The following is a 19,245-nucleotide window of genomic DNA, read 5'->3' as shown; positions in this document are numbered from 1 at the left end:
AATAATGAAACTTTTAATAAAAATTATAATAAAAATTATTTAATTTCAAGATAAATCAAATGGAAGTAAAGTATTTATATAAACATGATGTGGACTACATTAAAATTATTGAATTTAATGTTTAATAACAATTTGTTACGAGTAGTAAATAACTATGTAAATGATACGGTTTTCAAAATTTGCTCACCGATTGAATATACTAAAAATTTTGGAACTATTTTACAGAGTTATGTATTATACTTGATAAAAATAAGATTCAATTACTTTATAATAAAAAAATAAAGTTTAATTTTGAGTTACTTAATTAAAAATGGTACTACTAATTATTAAATCATATATTTTTTTAAAAAGATTGATGCAAAAATTTAAATAACAAACACTTTTACATTTTTATAGTTGTAAAAAAAATGTTTTCATAGAAAACTATTTTTATAATGAAATGTGAGACGACACTATGAGACGTGAGTAACATATATCGTAAAATCAAAGTAAACTTACAAATTTTTGAAAATTATACTCTGTTACGAATTTTTTAATCCTATTTTAAAATTTTAAATAATTAAATCAACTATTATTATCAAGATCATTAAAAATGGTATGTGACTGTTGCAGGGTTTTTGTTTTTGCAAAATTTAGAGAAAATTTCATTAATAATTTTAAATAGACTAAATTGGGACAAACCCTCAATTGATCATGCAACCAGGTTTCAAAAAAAATAAACAAGCTAAATAATTAAGAGCTTTATTTATGGATTTGCTTAACTAATTGAATACAAAAATTCTCAAAATTAAAAATAAAGATAGTGGTTTAGTAATACAACATGCATCTCCCTTAAAAACGGTAGCTTCACAATTGAGTATCACTTGAGATTTTTACAACGTTCCAAACGCACGTCAACACCAACTATAAACGTGTCCAAACTGTTGTTGATATGAGATATCTAGATCTCCTAATACACCTTAACATTTTCACAAATCAAACCAAGACACATCTCATAAAACGAGAAAATCAAACATACAAATAATGACTCAAATAGAACGAAATGGAAAAAATTTAAAATTCAAAGATCTCGAATGATACCAAATTTTAATATGTTATTATACCGAACTTTTGAATCCAAACTCGATTTTATTGAAAAGCGAGCAAAAAAAATAGAGGATGTTTGTTGAAAGAAATTATAAAACAAGAGAAAGTGTTATGTGGATGGATAAGGGGGCCTATGTGAGATGAGTATACAGTTATATCTCGATAACTGAATACTCTTGAGACCGAAATATTTTATTTATTAATCGAGATTATTTATTTATCGAGATCAAAAATACATTATCTATATTATATTGTGAACGAAAAAATATTTTCATTTGGCGAGATTATCGAATATTCATTTATTGAGATTCTAATAGAAGAGAGAGAGAGAGAATTGAGATGTGAAGAAAGGGATGGAGATGGATATGGAGATGGGGAGAAAGGGTGGAAAATGAGATGAGGCGGCCAACTCTCGAGATAATAATATTTTTTTTGTGGAGTTGTAGGGTTTAATAATTGTTCTTTTTCAAAACAGTAATAATATTTTATTTAAGGTTGTTTGTGTTGATGCAACAACAATTACATTAAAATAAGAGTTATTTGTAAAATGCATCCCTTTGATTTGGCCCAAATACGTTTTTTACCTATACTTTATATAACTGTACTTTGCATCCTCTAACTATTTTTGGCGCGACAAATTGCACCTTTTTCGTTATTTTTGTTATAATTTTCAGGGGTATTTTAGGAAATTAAAATAATTAATTATAATTATATTATTATTTAAGATTTTTGACACTCTAAATGATATTTTTCAAAAAAATTTAAAGAACGGAAGTTGTAGAGAACGAAAAAATCTTTTCAAAACAATAACATTAAAAAATTATCAAAAATTTACGAAGCCAAAACTAAATTAAATTTATACTTAATGAATTAATTAAAAAAAATTCTAAAAAAAATATTTCAGTTTTGAACCTTTTCATTTCAGGAAGATCTTTTCATTCCCTACAACTTTGGCTCTTTAATTTTTTTTCAGTATATATCATTTAGAGGGTCAAAAACCTTAAATAAAAATCTAAAAAATATTAAATATTTTAATTTCCTAAAATACCCTTGAAAATTTTAACAAAATTAACGAAAAGGTTGCAATTTTGTCGCGCCAAAAATAGTTAGGGGATGCAAAGTGCAATTATATAAAGTATAGGTAAAAAACGCATTTGGGCAAACCAGGTGGATGCATTTTGCGAATAAGTCTTAAAATAAATAATTAGTTTAGTGAAATCTAAAATTATTAACATATTGCTCTATAAATCTATTTCTAGATAAAAGACAACAAGTTTTTTGGGCAAAGCTTACTACTTATAAATATATTATAAATATATGACTGGGACAAAATTGAAATGATTCAAAATGAATTTTTAATTACAATTTATAATGAGTAGTAAAAAAAGTTTCTAAAAAATACAATTTCAAATTCTCAAAGAGTGAGTATACAAAACAATTGTAACCACTGTACTGTACAGGATAAAAATAAGATTCGGTCATTTTATAATTACAAAATTGAAGCAAAATTTAGAGTTTCTTAAAAAAAATGTTACTACTTATTAAATCATTAATTATTTTTTTAATAAAGTTCGATTCCTTGATTAGATTATAAAGACATTTATATTTTTATAATCATAATAAAATTATTTATTAAATTATATATTTTTATGAAGTTTGTTGATTAACAACTAAATAATTTATTGATTATTAAATTATATATTTTTATTAAGGCACCTCCCTACCTAAATTTAAATAATGAAGACTTTAATATATTTTCATAATCGTGATAAAGTTGTTTTTATACGATATAATTTGTATTATGAAATGCAAGATCACGTCCTTAAACACCGTCAAGTAATTTTATTAATATATATATATATATATATATATATATATATAATTTATGAATTTGTGAAAATAAAATTTTGTTACAAATTTTCGGCTCTTATTTGAAAACAAATTAAATAACTATATAAAAGACATATAATTAAGAAATATTCAACTACATATATTAAAAAACATTATTATTAAGATTATTAAAGAATGAAAAAGAGATTGGTGCAGTATTTAATAATTTTATTTCATCAAATTTGTAATAACATTAATTTTTATTATAGGGTTGTTTCATAAAAAATATAATAACATAATTTTCTTTTACGGGATTATTTGTGATTGTTGTAACAACTTTTTTTTTGTTAAAGAAAATTATTAATAATTTTGCAAAATTAAAAATAATAATAATTTTCCTCTATTTCATATTTATATAATCATAATAAAGATTTTTGTATATGATAATAAATTTTATAACAATATATAATAATATGCGAGACGGTACCGTGAAACGCCGTCGAGTAACATATATTATATAATAAGATAAAGTAAATTGGAAAATTTCTGAAAATTATACTCTAGTACGAATTTTATAGCCCGTGCGATGCACACATTTTTTTTAAATTATGACAATAACAAATTAAATAATTTTATTTATAATTAAATAATATAATTTAAAGTATTTATTTTATTAAATAAACATGTTGTATTTATATATACAGTAATAATTAAATTTAATTAGTTAGATATTTTGGTGTATATATTATATATGTTATAGGATAATTTATATCAAAATTTAAAAGTCATTCAAATTTGTATTAATGAGATTAGTATAAATTATTTTATTTTGATAGTTAAACTCAAGAACAGATCAGAAGTAAGTATCGAATAGTATAAATTATACGATCATATTGAAATTGCCATCAAAAATTTCTATAATTGAATATGTGTTCTATATTTCAGGATCGGCCAAAATAAGTTTATGGATCTTTTACTAACCGAAATCTAGATAAAAATCTTGAAAATGGATAATTTATCGTTCAAATTAAAGTGAATTTTTTTCTCCGAACCTAAATATGAATACCGAACCTTAAAAATGTGTTATCCATAAATTTATTACATATAGATTTTTGATAAACTTACAAATATGTGAAAATAAAATTCTGTTAAGAATTTCGACTCTTATTTCAACAAATAAATAAATAACTAAATCAAATCCCTATATTTTGGAAGATTGCTTTTAAAATTATTAAAAAGCTGAAAGGAGATTGTTGTAGTATTTAATCTTTTTACTTCATCAGAAAGTTAAAAATATTATTTTTTATTTTTAAAGAGGTATTGGAATTGTTGTAACAACAATGATAATGATACCATTGTTTTTTTTAAAAATCATTATAAAGATGTTCACATATAATAATATTGTTATAATGAAATTCGAGGCAGCGTCGTAGGGCGCTATCGAGTAAAATCTACTACTTCCTCCGTCCTTCCAATTGTCATCGTTTCTAAGAGAGTGTCCGACACGTATTTTAAGATGAATAGAAAGTACAGTTCTATAACATTTTTTTTAAAATTATGAATAAAAGTATAAACATCCTATTTTTATTCAGAAAAAAAGAATTTTTCTTAAAAAAGTTATAGAACTGTACTTTCTATTCATCTTGAAATGCATGTCGCACACTCCCTCAGAAACGATAACAATTGGGTGGACCGAGGGAATATATAATTAGATCGATTGAACTTAAAAAAATCATTTTCAATCCAGCGCTTACAGCCTGCCAGTCGAAGTTAGAGGCACCTAATTAATGCCAAATCATGATACACCATTAAATTAAAATTTGAGAATTCAAATGTCAATCTGTTAGGCACATATCCATGATAGTTAATTCTTCACGCTGTATTTTATCATTAGACTACTGAATTAAATTATATTAGGCAGTTGTTGGTCCTCTAATTGAACACACACATGCTCTTCTGCATCATTGAACATCAAACTATAAGACCATCAAATTCTGCATAGTAAAGAGAGTATATCAAATTATTATTGCTGATTCAGATGCAACATTTTTGTGAGTACCTATACCTGTTAGGCAAGATAAATGAGGTATTGTACATGTTATAGTACTGAACAAAATTTTTCGATTGTTATTGTGGTCTCTTCTTATGATCCTTAAGAACACATATTAAAATCTTAGTATACGTTTTGCTTAACGCTGAAATTTTTTTGGAGAAGAAAATCCTTGAATATTTATTCAAGTGTTTTACCAAGTAATAGTTCATGTAGTTTTATTTACATTTTACGATCCTGTTTGTTTTGTGCATCTATATGCTTTTTAATTATTCGTTACTAAGAGGGTGACCATTTCATAATATGATATTGCAATTCTTTTCATTTATAAGAAGGAATATGGTGCATATATGTGTTTTTTGTTATGTGATAATATAATTAAAAGAAAGATTATTTATTTTTTTATATTTCTAAAATACCGGATAATAAGCATGCGTAGCGCGGGCCAAAGTCCCTAGTATATTAAAAGTTAATAAATAAAATAAATTGGCTAGTCTTTGCACATTTAAAATCTGTCATAATTTTATACATTATATGTTCATTTATTAGCATAAGTTACAAAATTTCACAAGATGACTACTTCATCTATGAGGCCAATATTGTCCTTTATGACAATCTAAAACGGAGTGTGGTGTGTTTTAGTTATGGATAAAAGTAGTAATAATACACGGGTTGAAAGGCAATAAGAGTATTATGTCATAAGATTTAAATATTAAAATTATAATTAGTAAATAAAAAGGTGTTATGAGTGTAGGGAGTAGGTATAATAATAAACTCAATTTAAGCTTAAATTGTATGAATACGTCTGTTCGGGACGTATTTCTTGTATTGTACGAACATACACTTTGTGTAAACGCTAATTAAATATCTATTTTCAATCTTTTGAAATCAAAAATTTGTGGAGAGAATAAAACCCATCATGACAAGCGTTTCTAAAAAACATATCTTTAAGTTACATTTTAACGTGCCAAAATGGGTCATACTTTCAATATGTGATATTTGAGGCGTCATTTAATAAACTTGTGCTAGAGAGGATCAACACCCTTATTTCATTAAATTCTTAATAGTTGTTCTAGGAAATTTTTGTCTTAACAGTTAGGTATTAAATTATAAAGCTACCTTTCTTTAAAAAAACTTTTGTCAAAATGATATATCATTGTCGTGATCCATATGTAAGAATATATATGATGTTGTATGAGTATCATACATACACACACATACACACACACATATATATATATAAAGAAAATTCCATGGTGTCCTTATTTTTTTGTGGAGTCCTGAAGTCCACTTACACTTGTCAATTAAATATTACGTAAATATTGGAGAACTTATTATTTTGTGAATCATTTTATACAAACATCACTAGCCAATCAAATTAAAATCTTATAAATCTCATATATTTTAAGAGTGGAACATGAATTTTCTGTAATGGAACTATGTATGTTTTACAAACTAAATATGTTTTCTATGATAATATGTTTTTTAATTTTCTACTCATAAACTGTATTTGTTTTACATAATTTACATTAAATAGTGATATTTATGCAAGATGATTCACAAAATAATATATTCTGCAATATTTTACGTTTATATTTTAATTGCGGAACATATGTGGACTCTCTCTCTGTATATATATATATGAATAATCAATCATTATACATAATTTAGTAACATATTCAAACCACAAAGTATATATTTTTTTCTTCCATGGTCATTAAATATTAATACGTCTCTTATATATAACAAAATTGTTTCAATATTTAGTAAACTTATATTAAAAAATTATTTTTTTTCTCGTATAAGTGTATATATGATCATTATATTTTAATAAATATTTCTTCTGTAATATAAGGATTACTGTAAAAACTATCACATTATTAATTAAATACTACATGTTATGTGGTACTTTATTTATTTCTTTCATAAAAGAGTTATTTTTATATGTTAAATATTCAATATTTTTATTATTTTATTGGAAAGTTAAATTCTTTAGAAATATATAGGAACTAAATTAACGAATATAAAAGAAAATGAAAATGTTATTCCATAACTCTTATGTGACAAATACATATCAAGTGTATGATTAATAAACTCAAATGACATTTTAGAATGAAGTGTGCAACGTAGTGGTTAGACTTGGGTTCAATTCCTATTAGCAACATCTATTATATATATAATACAACAACAATGGGGTTTGTTGAGCAAATTAATTTATATGACTATTATGCCCCTACTTAATACACGCGGGTAAATTTGTCATTTCACGAAAATAAAATATCTTACTAATTTTATAGCTATGCTAGGCTATTATATATAGAAGAGAAGATTCATATATTTAGTCACAAGCTATATCAACAAGCATGTTCATCAACATTACTCACGAACCTGTTCACGAACTATTAACGAGCTTTTTCGCGAACTTTTGAGCTGAAATATTTAGTACTCAAGTTTAACTCATTTTAACATACAATGTACCCATTTTGTTAAGATATTAGGTTGCATGGTAAAATCAGATATTTATTGTAAAATTTTTACTGTTCAAATGCTTTTAGGGAAGAACGGTACAAGTGATCATATATAAACACTTTAATAATATTCTAACAAGGCCAGAAGCATCGGAAAAATTTGTGGTACGGTCGTTCGAATTGGGAGAGTATGACTTAGAATATGTGCCAAAGACTTATTAGCACTATCTGAGTTCGTAGATTTTTTTCTGACCAAAGGACTATCAGGAAGTGGAGATTGTTTGTGGACGGTTCGATAGTGGGGTCAAAGAGCGAAGCATGGCTCATTCTGTCCAGCCATGATGAATTCAAGATATGTCAAGCCATAAGTTTTACTTTCCCATTCACTAAAAATGAGGCAGAGTATAAAGCACTATTAACATATATGAAATTTGAAAGAAATCTGGAAATGAAGCATTTACGAGTGTTCATCAGCTCATTGCTTATAGTAAAATATTTCTTAGGAGAATACAAACAGAGGGATCTTCGGACAAGAGCCTACTTCTCCATGGTATGAAAATTTTCTTTAGTTTTTGAATATTTTAAATTCAGATTGGCAGAGAAGACTACATCAAAGCGGACACCCTGTCTAGACTAGTTTCAGCAGAAACTTAGAGCCTTACTGGTTCCATCTACTTTACCGAACTGAAGGTCCATTAATTTGACAAGAAGTAGTGCCCTGGAAATACATGAAGGGATTAACTATATGACCCTCGTCAGATGCTTCTTAGAGAAGAACATTTTACCTATCGAATGAAGGGATGCACAGAAGGTGAGATATCGAGCATCCAACTATATCATCATCGGCAGAAAACTATATTAGAGACTGGCCATTGAGACATAATGACTTTTTCTAGAGATGGTCCATAAGAGTATCTGCGGCGAACATCTTTCCAATAGGTCACTTGCCTTTAAAATCCTCAGAGAGGGTTTTAATTGGCTGAATTTGAGAAAAAATGCACATAAATATGCAAAGAAGTGTAGACAATATCAAAATATTCAACACTGTACCGAAGCAACGCCCGAAAGAAATGGTTTCAGTCTTCAGTCCGATCCATTTTGCCAATGGGCGGTGGACATTGTGGGCATTCTCCCTCCCAGAATGAAGCATGCCAAATAATATATTGTAGTCATCGACTATATGACCAAGTGGGTCTAATCTCGTCCTTTGGCTAAGGTTACTAAAGACGCTATAATTGGACGTTCATGCTAGAGCAAGTGATATTCCGGTTTGGGATATCGAAGGTCTATGTGTCAGATAATGATACGCAATTTATAGGCAACAAATTCAGGATATTCCTACATCACTTCGGAATAGAACATATTTTCATTTTAGTCAGTCACCCTCAAGGAAACAGAACGATCGAAGCAGAAAATAAGATCATAGCTGATGGGATAAAGAAGAATTTAGGAGAAGTAAAAGGTCTGTGGGCTGAAGAACTTCCATTGGTCATCTAGGCTTACCGAACCACACCGAGATCGTCTTCTAAGGAAACACCCTTCAGGTTCTCATATGAGATAAATGATTTGGTTCATGTAGCAGTGGGATTGGATTCCTACCGTATAGAGGTGTTTAATGTAGAAAACAATAAAATTTGGGTTAATTGCAAACTTAGACGTACTAGAGGAAGAAATGGAAGCAGCTCATCAGTGAAACCTAAAGTATCAGTTATAGACTGCCCAATACTACGATTCGGGTATCAAGAAAAAATCTTTCCAAATAACTTATTTGGTAGTAAGGGAATTGGTCACTTCTGTGCCAACGAAACAAGGGAAGCTATAGTCAAACTATGGAGGACCCTAAAAAGTCATTGAACTCATCTGGCCCGGGACTTATAAATTATAAGGGTTGGACGGGAGCTTGACGAAAAATACTTGGCATGCCAGCAGACTTCGGAAATTATACTATTAAGGCATCATGAACTCCCCCAACTTTCATTTGAAATTGTAATTTTCCATTTTATTTATGCAATATACTTCAATTTCATGACATGTGAGACGTGTAATCATTAATGTTTCGACAATTATCAATAAAAATCACTTTCCTCATACTTATTGTTCATATGCTATATTGTCTAATTAAGAGTAAAGTGCATTTTGTTTAATTATAGCTCGCGTGTCAGATCACTTGGGATATCCTGAAAGGCATATGTCATAGCCTATTTGTATATTCGAGGATTTAACTCAACTCAAATAAGAATGTAACAAGTAAATAGTGGATCTACCGTCAAAGAGATCTCTAAAGTAACATCTGTCAAAGAATTAAGAAACAAGGTTCATCTACAGACTTGAGGAATTAATTCACTGGAAGAAGTTCAAGAAATTGATCAAGCCTCAGTGATATAAATCATGGTTGTGGATTTAATCAAGTGACAGAGATCTCGTCAGGGTATCAGAGAATTACAAGGATTTAATCTGAAGAAAATCAAGTATCAAAGTCAAGACATGAAGAAACATCATGGAAGTTAGTCACTCATGAACCAGACAGTACATCGAGTGTCAACATTGAAGTGGTGGAATTGATTCATAATTCTCAGTGATTTTCAGAAGATTTTCAGAAGAATGGTTGTTGCTCAAGATTAGTATTAATTCTCTATTAATTAATTAAGTCATATAATTTAATTAAGAAAATAAATTATATCTGTAAAGATTAATTTATTGATTAATTGATTAATTAATTCTGAATTAATATTAAGGATTTTCAGAATTTTAATTGGATTAAAATTTATTTTAAATCAGCAAGACAATTGAAAATGAACTAGCATGACAATCTGGATTGTCATACCGATTGTCATGCTAGGCCATTTGCAATAGTCTCACCGAAAGTTACACTGGGAAGAGGATTGTCTTGCCAGTTCATTCTGATAGTCTTGCTAGTTCATTCAACTGTCTCGCCAAAAGTCTTGCTAGCTCAATGGATTGTCTTGCTAGCTCAATGGATTGTCTTTCCAGTTCAAGTAGGCCTGTTAATTGAATTATAAAGAAAGAAGCAGCAGAAGTCATTCTTAATCATCCAACATAATTCAACAACCAAGAACACAGAAAGAAAAGCAGCCGCAGAAAACATTTTATATTTCATCTGCTAAATTCAAGATCACATTTCTAGTTATTAAAGTTAAATCCAAACAACTAGAAATTATTCTCTTGTTCTTGTGTAACTATCTAGCGGATCAAAATCTCTAGAATTTAATCTCAAATTGCGTTTAGCATTTGAATCTTTTTATTGCAAAAGTAGAAAAAGTTCATGTCAAATTTATTCTAGATTTGTGATAATTAATTTGAGATTAATTCCTTGTAATCGATACCGTTGTTGTAACACCTTTCAAGTTTAATAATATTTTTTATTTAACTTGAATTTTGTTTCAATTTTTTATTCCACACTAAATTCGATTATTCGGTATTGTTTGTATTCAACCCCCCCTTCTACAAACACATTGTGACCTAACATATCCCACTTCCGAAACTACTATGTGCTATACTGAAATCCCATTTTCATTATATTTTATGTATTTATGTTAAAAACAACTAAAATGTAAGCGTAAAAAAGTGTTTATATCATCATCTTCATCCTCAAACTCATATTCATCATTGATAAAATATTTAAAGAATTAAAACTTGAATATCTCATTCATTTTTTAATGAAATCAAATGAATTAAGTTGCAATGAAATCATCTCTTTCTCCTCTACAAATTGATAGTGATTTTAACTTTCAAGGATTTACTTTAACAAATTTGTATATTTAGAGATGAAGGCTGTAGTTTGAAGTAAATAAGACCAAGAAATTACATTCATTACAAAATATTCAATTTTTTAAAGTGATTTTTAATAGTTAAGATCATTATCAATATGTAAAGTAGAAATAAGTGTTTTCACTATAACTTGAATGCTTGATTTCATGAAATAATGGATTAAATTTTAAAGTTTTAATTCTTCAAAATTGTTGTCATTGGTGAAAATTGGATTAAGGAAGAAGACGATGACAAAATGATAATTTTACCCCTATAATTTTGATGTATTTTAATGGAATTACACAGAACATAATAAATTGGAGTTTCAATATAACACGTTATAGTTTTTAAAATGGAGCATCTCAAGTAGTCTGACACACAAACTATACGTACACAAAGCGCACTTTACTTTTTAATTAAGCATTCTCTTGATAAAATAATAATATATTTTAATTAATAATATTCATAAAATTAGCAAGAAAGTATGAACTTATTATCTAGGAGAACCGCCTGAAGAAGATAAGCTAGTCTCACGTACCATTTTTATAGACACAACAAGAGCGAATAGCCTATCCAAGGGAGTCGCCCAAATAAGATAGATCATACGTTCATAAGTAATTTTTTTTTTACAAGTCTTTAAGATGATAAACTCTTCATTCGAAAAAAGGGAAAATGGAGTAAGCCAATTAAGTATGTTCCAAAAGAAGCCACCTAGCCCCTTAAGAACTTGAGGGCAAAGACGGTAGTACATACTAAAAATTGCCAAGGTGAAAGTACAAACTAAAGATGCAAGATACGTAGTTGTACAAAGCATCACACTTGAAATGAAGCTAAGGAAAATAAGTAATATGCCAATGCAAAAAAAAGCTAAAGACGCGTAAAGCTAAACCAAATGAGAAAATAATTAAGCCTAAAAGAAAACTTTAAACCATGCCCGAAGACAACAAACATAAATTTCCAAGGGAAAAAAAAGTTAAGCACGAAGGCTAAGTTTACAGAAAAATAATATTTATATCAGTATTCAGATAAACTTTCATCCTGGCCGGAGAAAACTTCGAAGCGCCCTTCATCTTCTTCTCGGCCAACCAGATCCTCAGTGCCTTCATTCAGAAGTAGCATATAATCCCATCCAAGGCCATGTGCCTTCTTCACAGCGTGGTCGAAGCCAGGCTGAAGGTATCAGTCATCCGTCAACTCTAGCTTCTTAGAAAGCTTGCGAGTTTCCTTTTGAGCAGCTTTCAGTTGGTCATTTTTTGGACCATTACGCTTGTGGTCCAAGTTTGAATCCCTCAACAAGCGATTATCTTTAATCAGCACACCGGCATGGAGGTTCAAACACTTAGTCTCCGCCTAAACCCTTGTCAGCTCATCCATTATGGTCGTTGCCCTACGATGAAAGTCTTCCACCATTTTCATCTAAAATTACATATCGGGCAGGATCAGCCAAGTCTTAGGGAAATGATACGGACGACGCCTATTTTTTCCGCCGGACCAAAGTCTTGACATCTGATCGAGCTACGGACACGAGCTTGCACCCTTCTTCTGCCATTGGGAATTGAACATCTCTCAACTTCATGTATCTTGTCTGTGATGGCAGCAGTCCAAGGAGTAGCCTGAAAATAAAAAAGAGGAAAAATGTCAAGCTGAATTATGTAATAAAAACAAATAAGATAAGAAAGTTGTGAATTTAATAGAGATAGAAAATATATGAGCTATGTACAAGTCTTGACTAGAGAGGCCGCAAAATAGAGGGAGAGGTCGTTCGAAAGTATTAGACCTCAGTAAAGATCAAGAGCAACTTTCATAACTTTATCGAGCATCACGTAGACAATGTGATCACTCATTAGTATGCACCTTTTAGGAAAATACATCTGAATGGTGTCACCTCGGGTCTTTTACCTCTTGTTCGAGACCAAGCCCTCTGCCGAAGGAACATAATACTTCATATGATCCCTTGAAGTCTCCATGGTGACAGAAGGAGCCTGATGGCTTGATTCTGGAACCCACATGCCCGTTTCACCCTTGTTCAACTGATTTGGGACACCCCCTGGCTGAAAATAGCTCGAGTCTTCTTAGCTACCTTAAGGTCTGCATCATTCTTCTTCTTACACTCAATCAACGCATCTCTGTATGACACTATATAACAAGAAATGGTACAAGTTAAAATGAGTAATGTAGCTGAAACAATGCACAAAATATAAAATTAAAGCAATATGATATAAAATGGAGATTAGTAAGAGAACCGAGTAAGATAAAAGGAAGTGAAAAAGTTATTGTTACCACTACCCCATAGGGAAAGAAGCCGGTCCTTGATCTAGGAGGGGGTCAGAGACAACTTCTATATTTTCCTTATCGAAAGATCGGGAAATTATACCTTAGCTGCATCCACATCACGCCGTGTGCTGAACTCCGCTAGTCTCTTCTCACATAAAATTAGTACTGCATATGTGTGGTCTTATTTCCAGAGTTGGTAAAAGCCCAGTCGGCTCTTCCAGCCCTTCGACAATCGTATAAAACCCCAAACTTTCGTGTTCCTCCAAAAATCATAGTGATACCAGAACAAGCGAGTAATTGAGTGAATTTGGGCTTGCAGACATCGATTCTGAAAGCTGTTTATGTAGATTAAGTCGTTTCGATCCATCTAGCTGTTGGTTATAGGCCCACCAAGGCCCATCGAACGAAGGCCCAATATGCGATTGAGCTACTGGGCCGAAGGACCTTCAGGCCCGCGAGACGAAGGCCCACGGAAGCCTAGGCCAAGGCCCACTACTCACAGACCGTTGGAAAGAACAAGGGACATAATGCCCCCTTTTCACTCCCTCCTTAATGAGTGGTAACGGAAGAACATTCATGGCAGAATTGGGTATAAAAACCCTTGTGAAGTAAGACAAAATAGACACATTCTCGCATACACTCTGCTTTTCTTGTATTATTACCACACCCTTACAACCAGATTCTTATTCTCACACTGGAGGTGAATCGGGGGTACAAACCCTCGCATTCTCTTCACTTTCAGGTATCAGCCGAAGCCACCTTCAAGGCAGCCGAAGCCTGTTCAAGCTCCCGAAGAAATCTGGGCATAACATTTGGCGCCGTCTGTGGGAAATACGAGAGCTACAAGCTGAGAACGAGAACATGACAGAAACATTTCACGAGCATTCACCGCCGCCTGGTTTTACCGACAAAGGACAACCGTCCTCCCTAGTGGACGAGGACGGGGTTATTACACTAACTCCCGAAGAAGAGGCCTTATTCCTAAAGATCTGGGCAGAAAAGGCTGCGGAGAAGGGTAAGGCCAAAATTGATCAAGTTGATAAGAAGGCGGAAGCGCGAGCAAAGAAAAGAGAAGCTGATGCGCTCCGAATAAAGGCCCTGCAGCTCCAAAGGGAGGAGATTGAACTGCAAGAACAAGCCTTGCGCGAAGAAATGCGGGCCGAAAAGCACGGCAAAACGAATAAGGATAGAAGAGAACGTTGGGCGCATGACGAAGAAGATGAGTCAGACTTTGATTCGTATCCCCGAAGGAAAAGGACCAAGCAACCCTTGTCTTCTGATTCAGATGAGAAGCCTGATGGATCCAGCCTCAGGCTCAATCGCCTAGATAAGGCCCTGTTTGGTGATAGAAGGCCCGATCGAGAACCGGTCGTGACACAAGAAATCGAGCAGTACCGACCCCCCAGGGCGAAGAGTGATAATTCCCTAAGATGAGCGAGTTCAATGGAAAAGGAGACCCCGAGGACCACTATGAAAAATATGAACTCCCGATGGTTGGGATGGGCACAATGATATTATGTTGTACAAAATGTTCAAGACTTATCTCCAAGGGTCTGCGTCAATGTGGTACAAGTCCCTCAAGCCCCGGTCCATTGGGTCCTACGAGCAGTTGAAGAGGAATTTTCTGAAGTACTACTCGCACCTATGTCGAAAGGCGAAGGATACTGAAGCTCTGGTCCACTGCAAACAAAGGGCGAATGAAGAGCTGGGGGATTATCTCGTTCGGTTCAAGGAAGAAGCTGGGATGGTCACTAACCTGGACAAAATCAAAGCAATGGGCTTCCTAATGATGGGGCTAGACCCCTATAAAGGTAAAAAGCTTCGCTCATCTCTTTATGATTTTCCCCCGAAATCCCTGAACGATATATATGTAAGAGGCGAGAACATTCGCCAAAAGATGGAAAGTATTGGGGGTATAAAGATTCAAGAAGAGACGACCGATCAAAGCGAGCCGACCGATATGAGGGCTCAAGATCAGGCTCAGACCGAAGGGATAGCAAGAAAGAAGGAAGGAAAGAAACGGATCGTGGGGCTGAACGACAGCGAGATAGAGATTCAGCCGTATTCACCCCTTTGAATGCGTCGATCTCCAAGATTCTCCATGAGATCAAGGGAAAACCAGGATTTGTCCGCCCCGCCAAAATGAAGGTCCCGAACCACAAGAAGAACCCTGATAAATACTGTGACTATCATAGGGACAAGGGGCATAACACCGATGAGTGCTATCACCTCAAAAAGCTCATTGAGCGCATGATCAAAGACGGCAAGCTTAATCAGTTCGTCTGAGATCTGAGAGATAGGTTGGGGCCGAAGGAGAACCAAGAGGAGGAGGTAGAGGCCAATGAGCCAGAGCGAAGGGATAAGATAAGGGGCGAAGTAAAAACTATATATGGGGGAAGCATCCTGGATAAGGATAGTAAGACAACAAAGAAGAAGTATGCCCGACAAGTATACAATCTGTATCAATTCGGATAGGCAAAGCCCCATATGCCCATGACCTTCAGAACTGAAGACTACGAGGATGTCATTTGCCCGCACGAGGACCCTCTAATCATCAATCCTATCATCAGGAAAAATAAGATATGGAAAGTAATGGTGGATACAGGCAGCTCGACCAACATACTGTTCCACAAAACCTACTGCAAAATGAACTTGGCTGGAGAGCAACTAGAGCCCTGCAACGAGGCTCCCCTTTATGCCATTGGAGGGCATCCCATTCAGTTTGAAGGAACAATTACTCTACCGGTCCTCCTAGGCAAATTGCCGTATACCGGCGAAGAGCTGGTGAAGTTCTATGTAGTTCGGATCGAAAGCCCGTACAATGCAATATTTGGTAGGCCCTTTCTATCAACCTTTAAAGCAGTGGAGTCTATACCCCACCTTAAACTCAAGTTCCCCACTAAAAAAGGGGTAGGATAAATGAGGGGCGATCAAGAAAACCGTCCGAATCATAATGCTCGAAGACCTTGAGAAGGATCAGGAATATGAAGGACCGGATGGAACCGGAAAGGGGAAGCGGGCTGAGTCCGAACCCAGCGGAAGCCGGGAAACATTGAACATTGAGTTGGAGAAATTCGGTGCCGATCTCTCGAGCCCGATCGCCGAACCCGCCGCGGAAACCGAAGAAGTGGAATTGTACACGGGCCATTCGGGAAAGATGGTTCGGATTGGAAAAAACATGGGACCGGATCTGAAGACGAAGGTAATAGCTGTCATTCGGCAATACCATGACGTGTTCGCCTGGGGGCCGGAAGACATGCTCAGATTGGATCCCAAGACGGCAAAGCACTGCTTGAATGTGCAGCCCGAGGCCAAATCGGTAAAGCAGAAGAAGAGGACATTTGTAGTCGAACGACAGAAGGTCATAGAGGCCGAAGTGGAAAAATTGTTGGAAGCCAAATTTATCGAAAAAATTGAGTATCCCGACTGGCTAGCCAATGTGGTGATCGTCAAGAAATCAAATGGGAAATGGAGGATGTGTGTGGATTACACGGACCTCAATAAAGCATGTCCGAAGGATCACTACCCCTTGCCTAGCATCGATCAACTGATAGACACCATGGCAGGATATGAGGTACTTAGTTTTTTGGATGCTTTTTCTGGTTATCATCAAATTGCTATGAATGATAAGGATGTGCCCAAGACAGCGTTCATAACTCCGAAGGGGACTTATGCTTATATTAAAATGCCCTTCGGACTGAAGAACGCTGGAGTCACATTCCAGCAATTGGTGAACAAGGTCTTTAAAGAGCAGATCGGAAGGAACATGGAAGCATATGTGGATGATATGATTGTAAAATCACTCTTCCAAGATCATGCCAAAGACTTAAAAGAATGCTTCGAAACGCTCCGAAAGAACAACATGAGAATCAATCCGAACAAATGTACCTTCAGAGTCTCTAGGGGAAAGTTTCTTGGTTACATGGTCAGCGCCCGGGAGATAGATGAGAACCCAGAGAAGATCGAGGCAGTTATTAATATGGAACCTCCCAAATGTATCAGAGACATCCTGAAATTGACAGGCCGGCTCGCCGCCCTTTGACGTTTCATTTCCCGGTCAGCAGAGAAGGCACTCCCCTTCTTAGCCGTGCTCAAAGGGTCAAAGAATTTTGAATGGGGGCCTGAATGTCAAAAGGCATTCGAAGAAGTAAAAAAATATCTTACAAAGGCACCACTCTTGATGAGGCCCGATCCGAAGGAAACCCTTCAGCTTTATCTAGCCGTGTCCGACAGAACTCTGGGGGCAGTACTTGTGAAAAACTATGAGGGCAATCAGCATCTCGTGTTCTACGTTTCCCATGTCCTCAAGGATGCAGAGACAAGGTACCCCAACGCCGAAAAATTCGCATATGGGTTGGTTATGGCCTCCCGAAAATTGCGATATTATTTCCAAGGCTGGATGATCCAAGTTGTTACCAGCCAACCTCTGAAGAAGATTTTAACAAGGCCCGAAGCCTCTGGAAGAGTCGTAGCATGGTCCATCGAACTCGGGGAATTTGATCTCGAGTACGTTCCCCGAATGGCAATTAAGGCTCGGGCTTTGGCCGACTTCATGGTTGAATGCACATTCTGGGGTCCGAAGGATCTTTCACCCGACGAACAACTAATCTGGATCCCAGGGAAGTGGAAAATTTTTGTAGATGGGTCGGTAGCCGGAAAAAGTGTGGGGCCGGCTTAATCCTCTCCAGCCCCGAAGGATTCGAGATATGCCAAGCCATAAGATTTGACTTTCCTTTGACAAATAATGAAGCCGAATACGAGGCACTCCTTGCAGGAATGGAGCTGGCTCGAAGCCTTGAGGCGAAGCACCTAAGGGCCTTCAGCGACTCCATGCTGGTTGTGAAACACTTCACGGGGGAATATGAGCAAAGAGATCCCCGAACGAAAGCCTATGCTGCCAAGGTACGAGATGCTTCTTTATCATTTGAAACCTTTGAACTAAGTCAAATTGGCAAAGAGAACAATGTTAGGGCAGACGCCCTTTCCAGGCTAGCTTCGGCCGAGACACAGAACTTAACTGGTTCTATTTACCTCACCGAAGCCAAGATGCCTTCGATCGAGAAGAAAGAATTTCTTGAAATTCACCAGGGGAGCGACTGGATGACCCCCCTCAGGAACTTTCTGGAGAAAGGCATTCTACCCCCAGACCAAAAGGAAGCGCTGAAAATTAAATACAGAGCATCGAACTACACAATCATTAATGGGTGGATGTATCACCCGTCAGTCAGTCAGTGTAATAACCCCAATTTTTGGGAAATTTTGAAACCCTTATGAATAGTGTTTTTGCTGAATGAGAAAACTTTTCATGCCACACTATGTAAGGGTTCTGATATGGATATTCTGGGATATTATTAGTACTCTATGTAGTATATAAGTGTATGTAAAGATCGTCAGAATCCAATTCCGAACACTTTGGTTTTTCCCGGAAATACCCTAGATGCGGAAAGAATTGAGTATAAGGTAACAGGATAAAAATGATTTAAATTAAAGGATTATAATAGAGGATCATAAAAAGGAATATAATGTACTGAGAAAGGTTAAGGGAACCTAAGTAATAAGATCCCGGGTATGATACTTCAAACGATAAACGAGAACGAAAGTTAAGCGAACCGTATAACAGATCAGCGGTCATTAGGCAAACAATTAGGAAGTTAATCAAAGGGATTAGAGAGGATGATGTCACCCAACCAATGAGAAGAGGACAAGGAGGGGAGGATGACATCATGAGGATGACACAAGCATGACATGGGAAGGAAGGAGATGTGGTGG

General features: G+C 34.3%; 2 protein-coding genes across 2 annotated transcripts; both read left to right on the top strand.

Annotated features, from left to right (window-relative positions):
- The first annotated feature begins 15,618 nt into the window (after positions 1–15,618).
- LOC141673403 (uncharacterized) lies at positions 15,619–16,395 on the top strand. The gene is made up of 2 exons (XM_074480147.1): positions 15,619–15,756; positions 15,952–16,395. Exons 1-2 carry the CDS (start codon positions 15,619–15,621, stop codon positions 16,393–16,395), a joined length of 582 nt encoding a protein of 193 aa, XP_074336248.1.
- Positions 16,396–17,656: 1,261 nt separating this feature from the next.
- LOC141673401 (uncharacterized) lies at positions 17,657–18,154 on the top strand. Its single transcript, XM_074480146.1, has one exon. The coding sequence runs from the start codon at positions 17,657–17,659 to the stop codon at positions 18,152–18,154; it is 498 nt and encodes a 165-aa protein (XP_074336247.1).
- The last annotated feature ends 1,091 nt before the right edge of the window (positions 18,155–19,245 follow it).

Source organism: Apium graveolens, chromosome 7, assembly GCF_009905375.1.
Source record: "Apium graveolens cultivar Ventura chromosome 7, ASM990537v1, whole genome shotgun sequence".
In the NCBI taxonomy this organism is placed as follows: Eukaryota; Viridiplantae; Streptophyta; class Magnoliopsida; order Apiales; family Apiaceae; genus Apium; species Apium graveolens.
The sequence above is the reverse complement of the archived record's forward strand: the minus strand, read 5'-3'. Positions and strand labels throughout refer to the sequence as shown.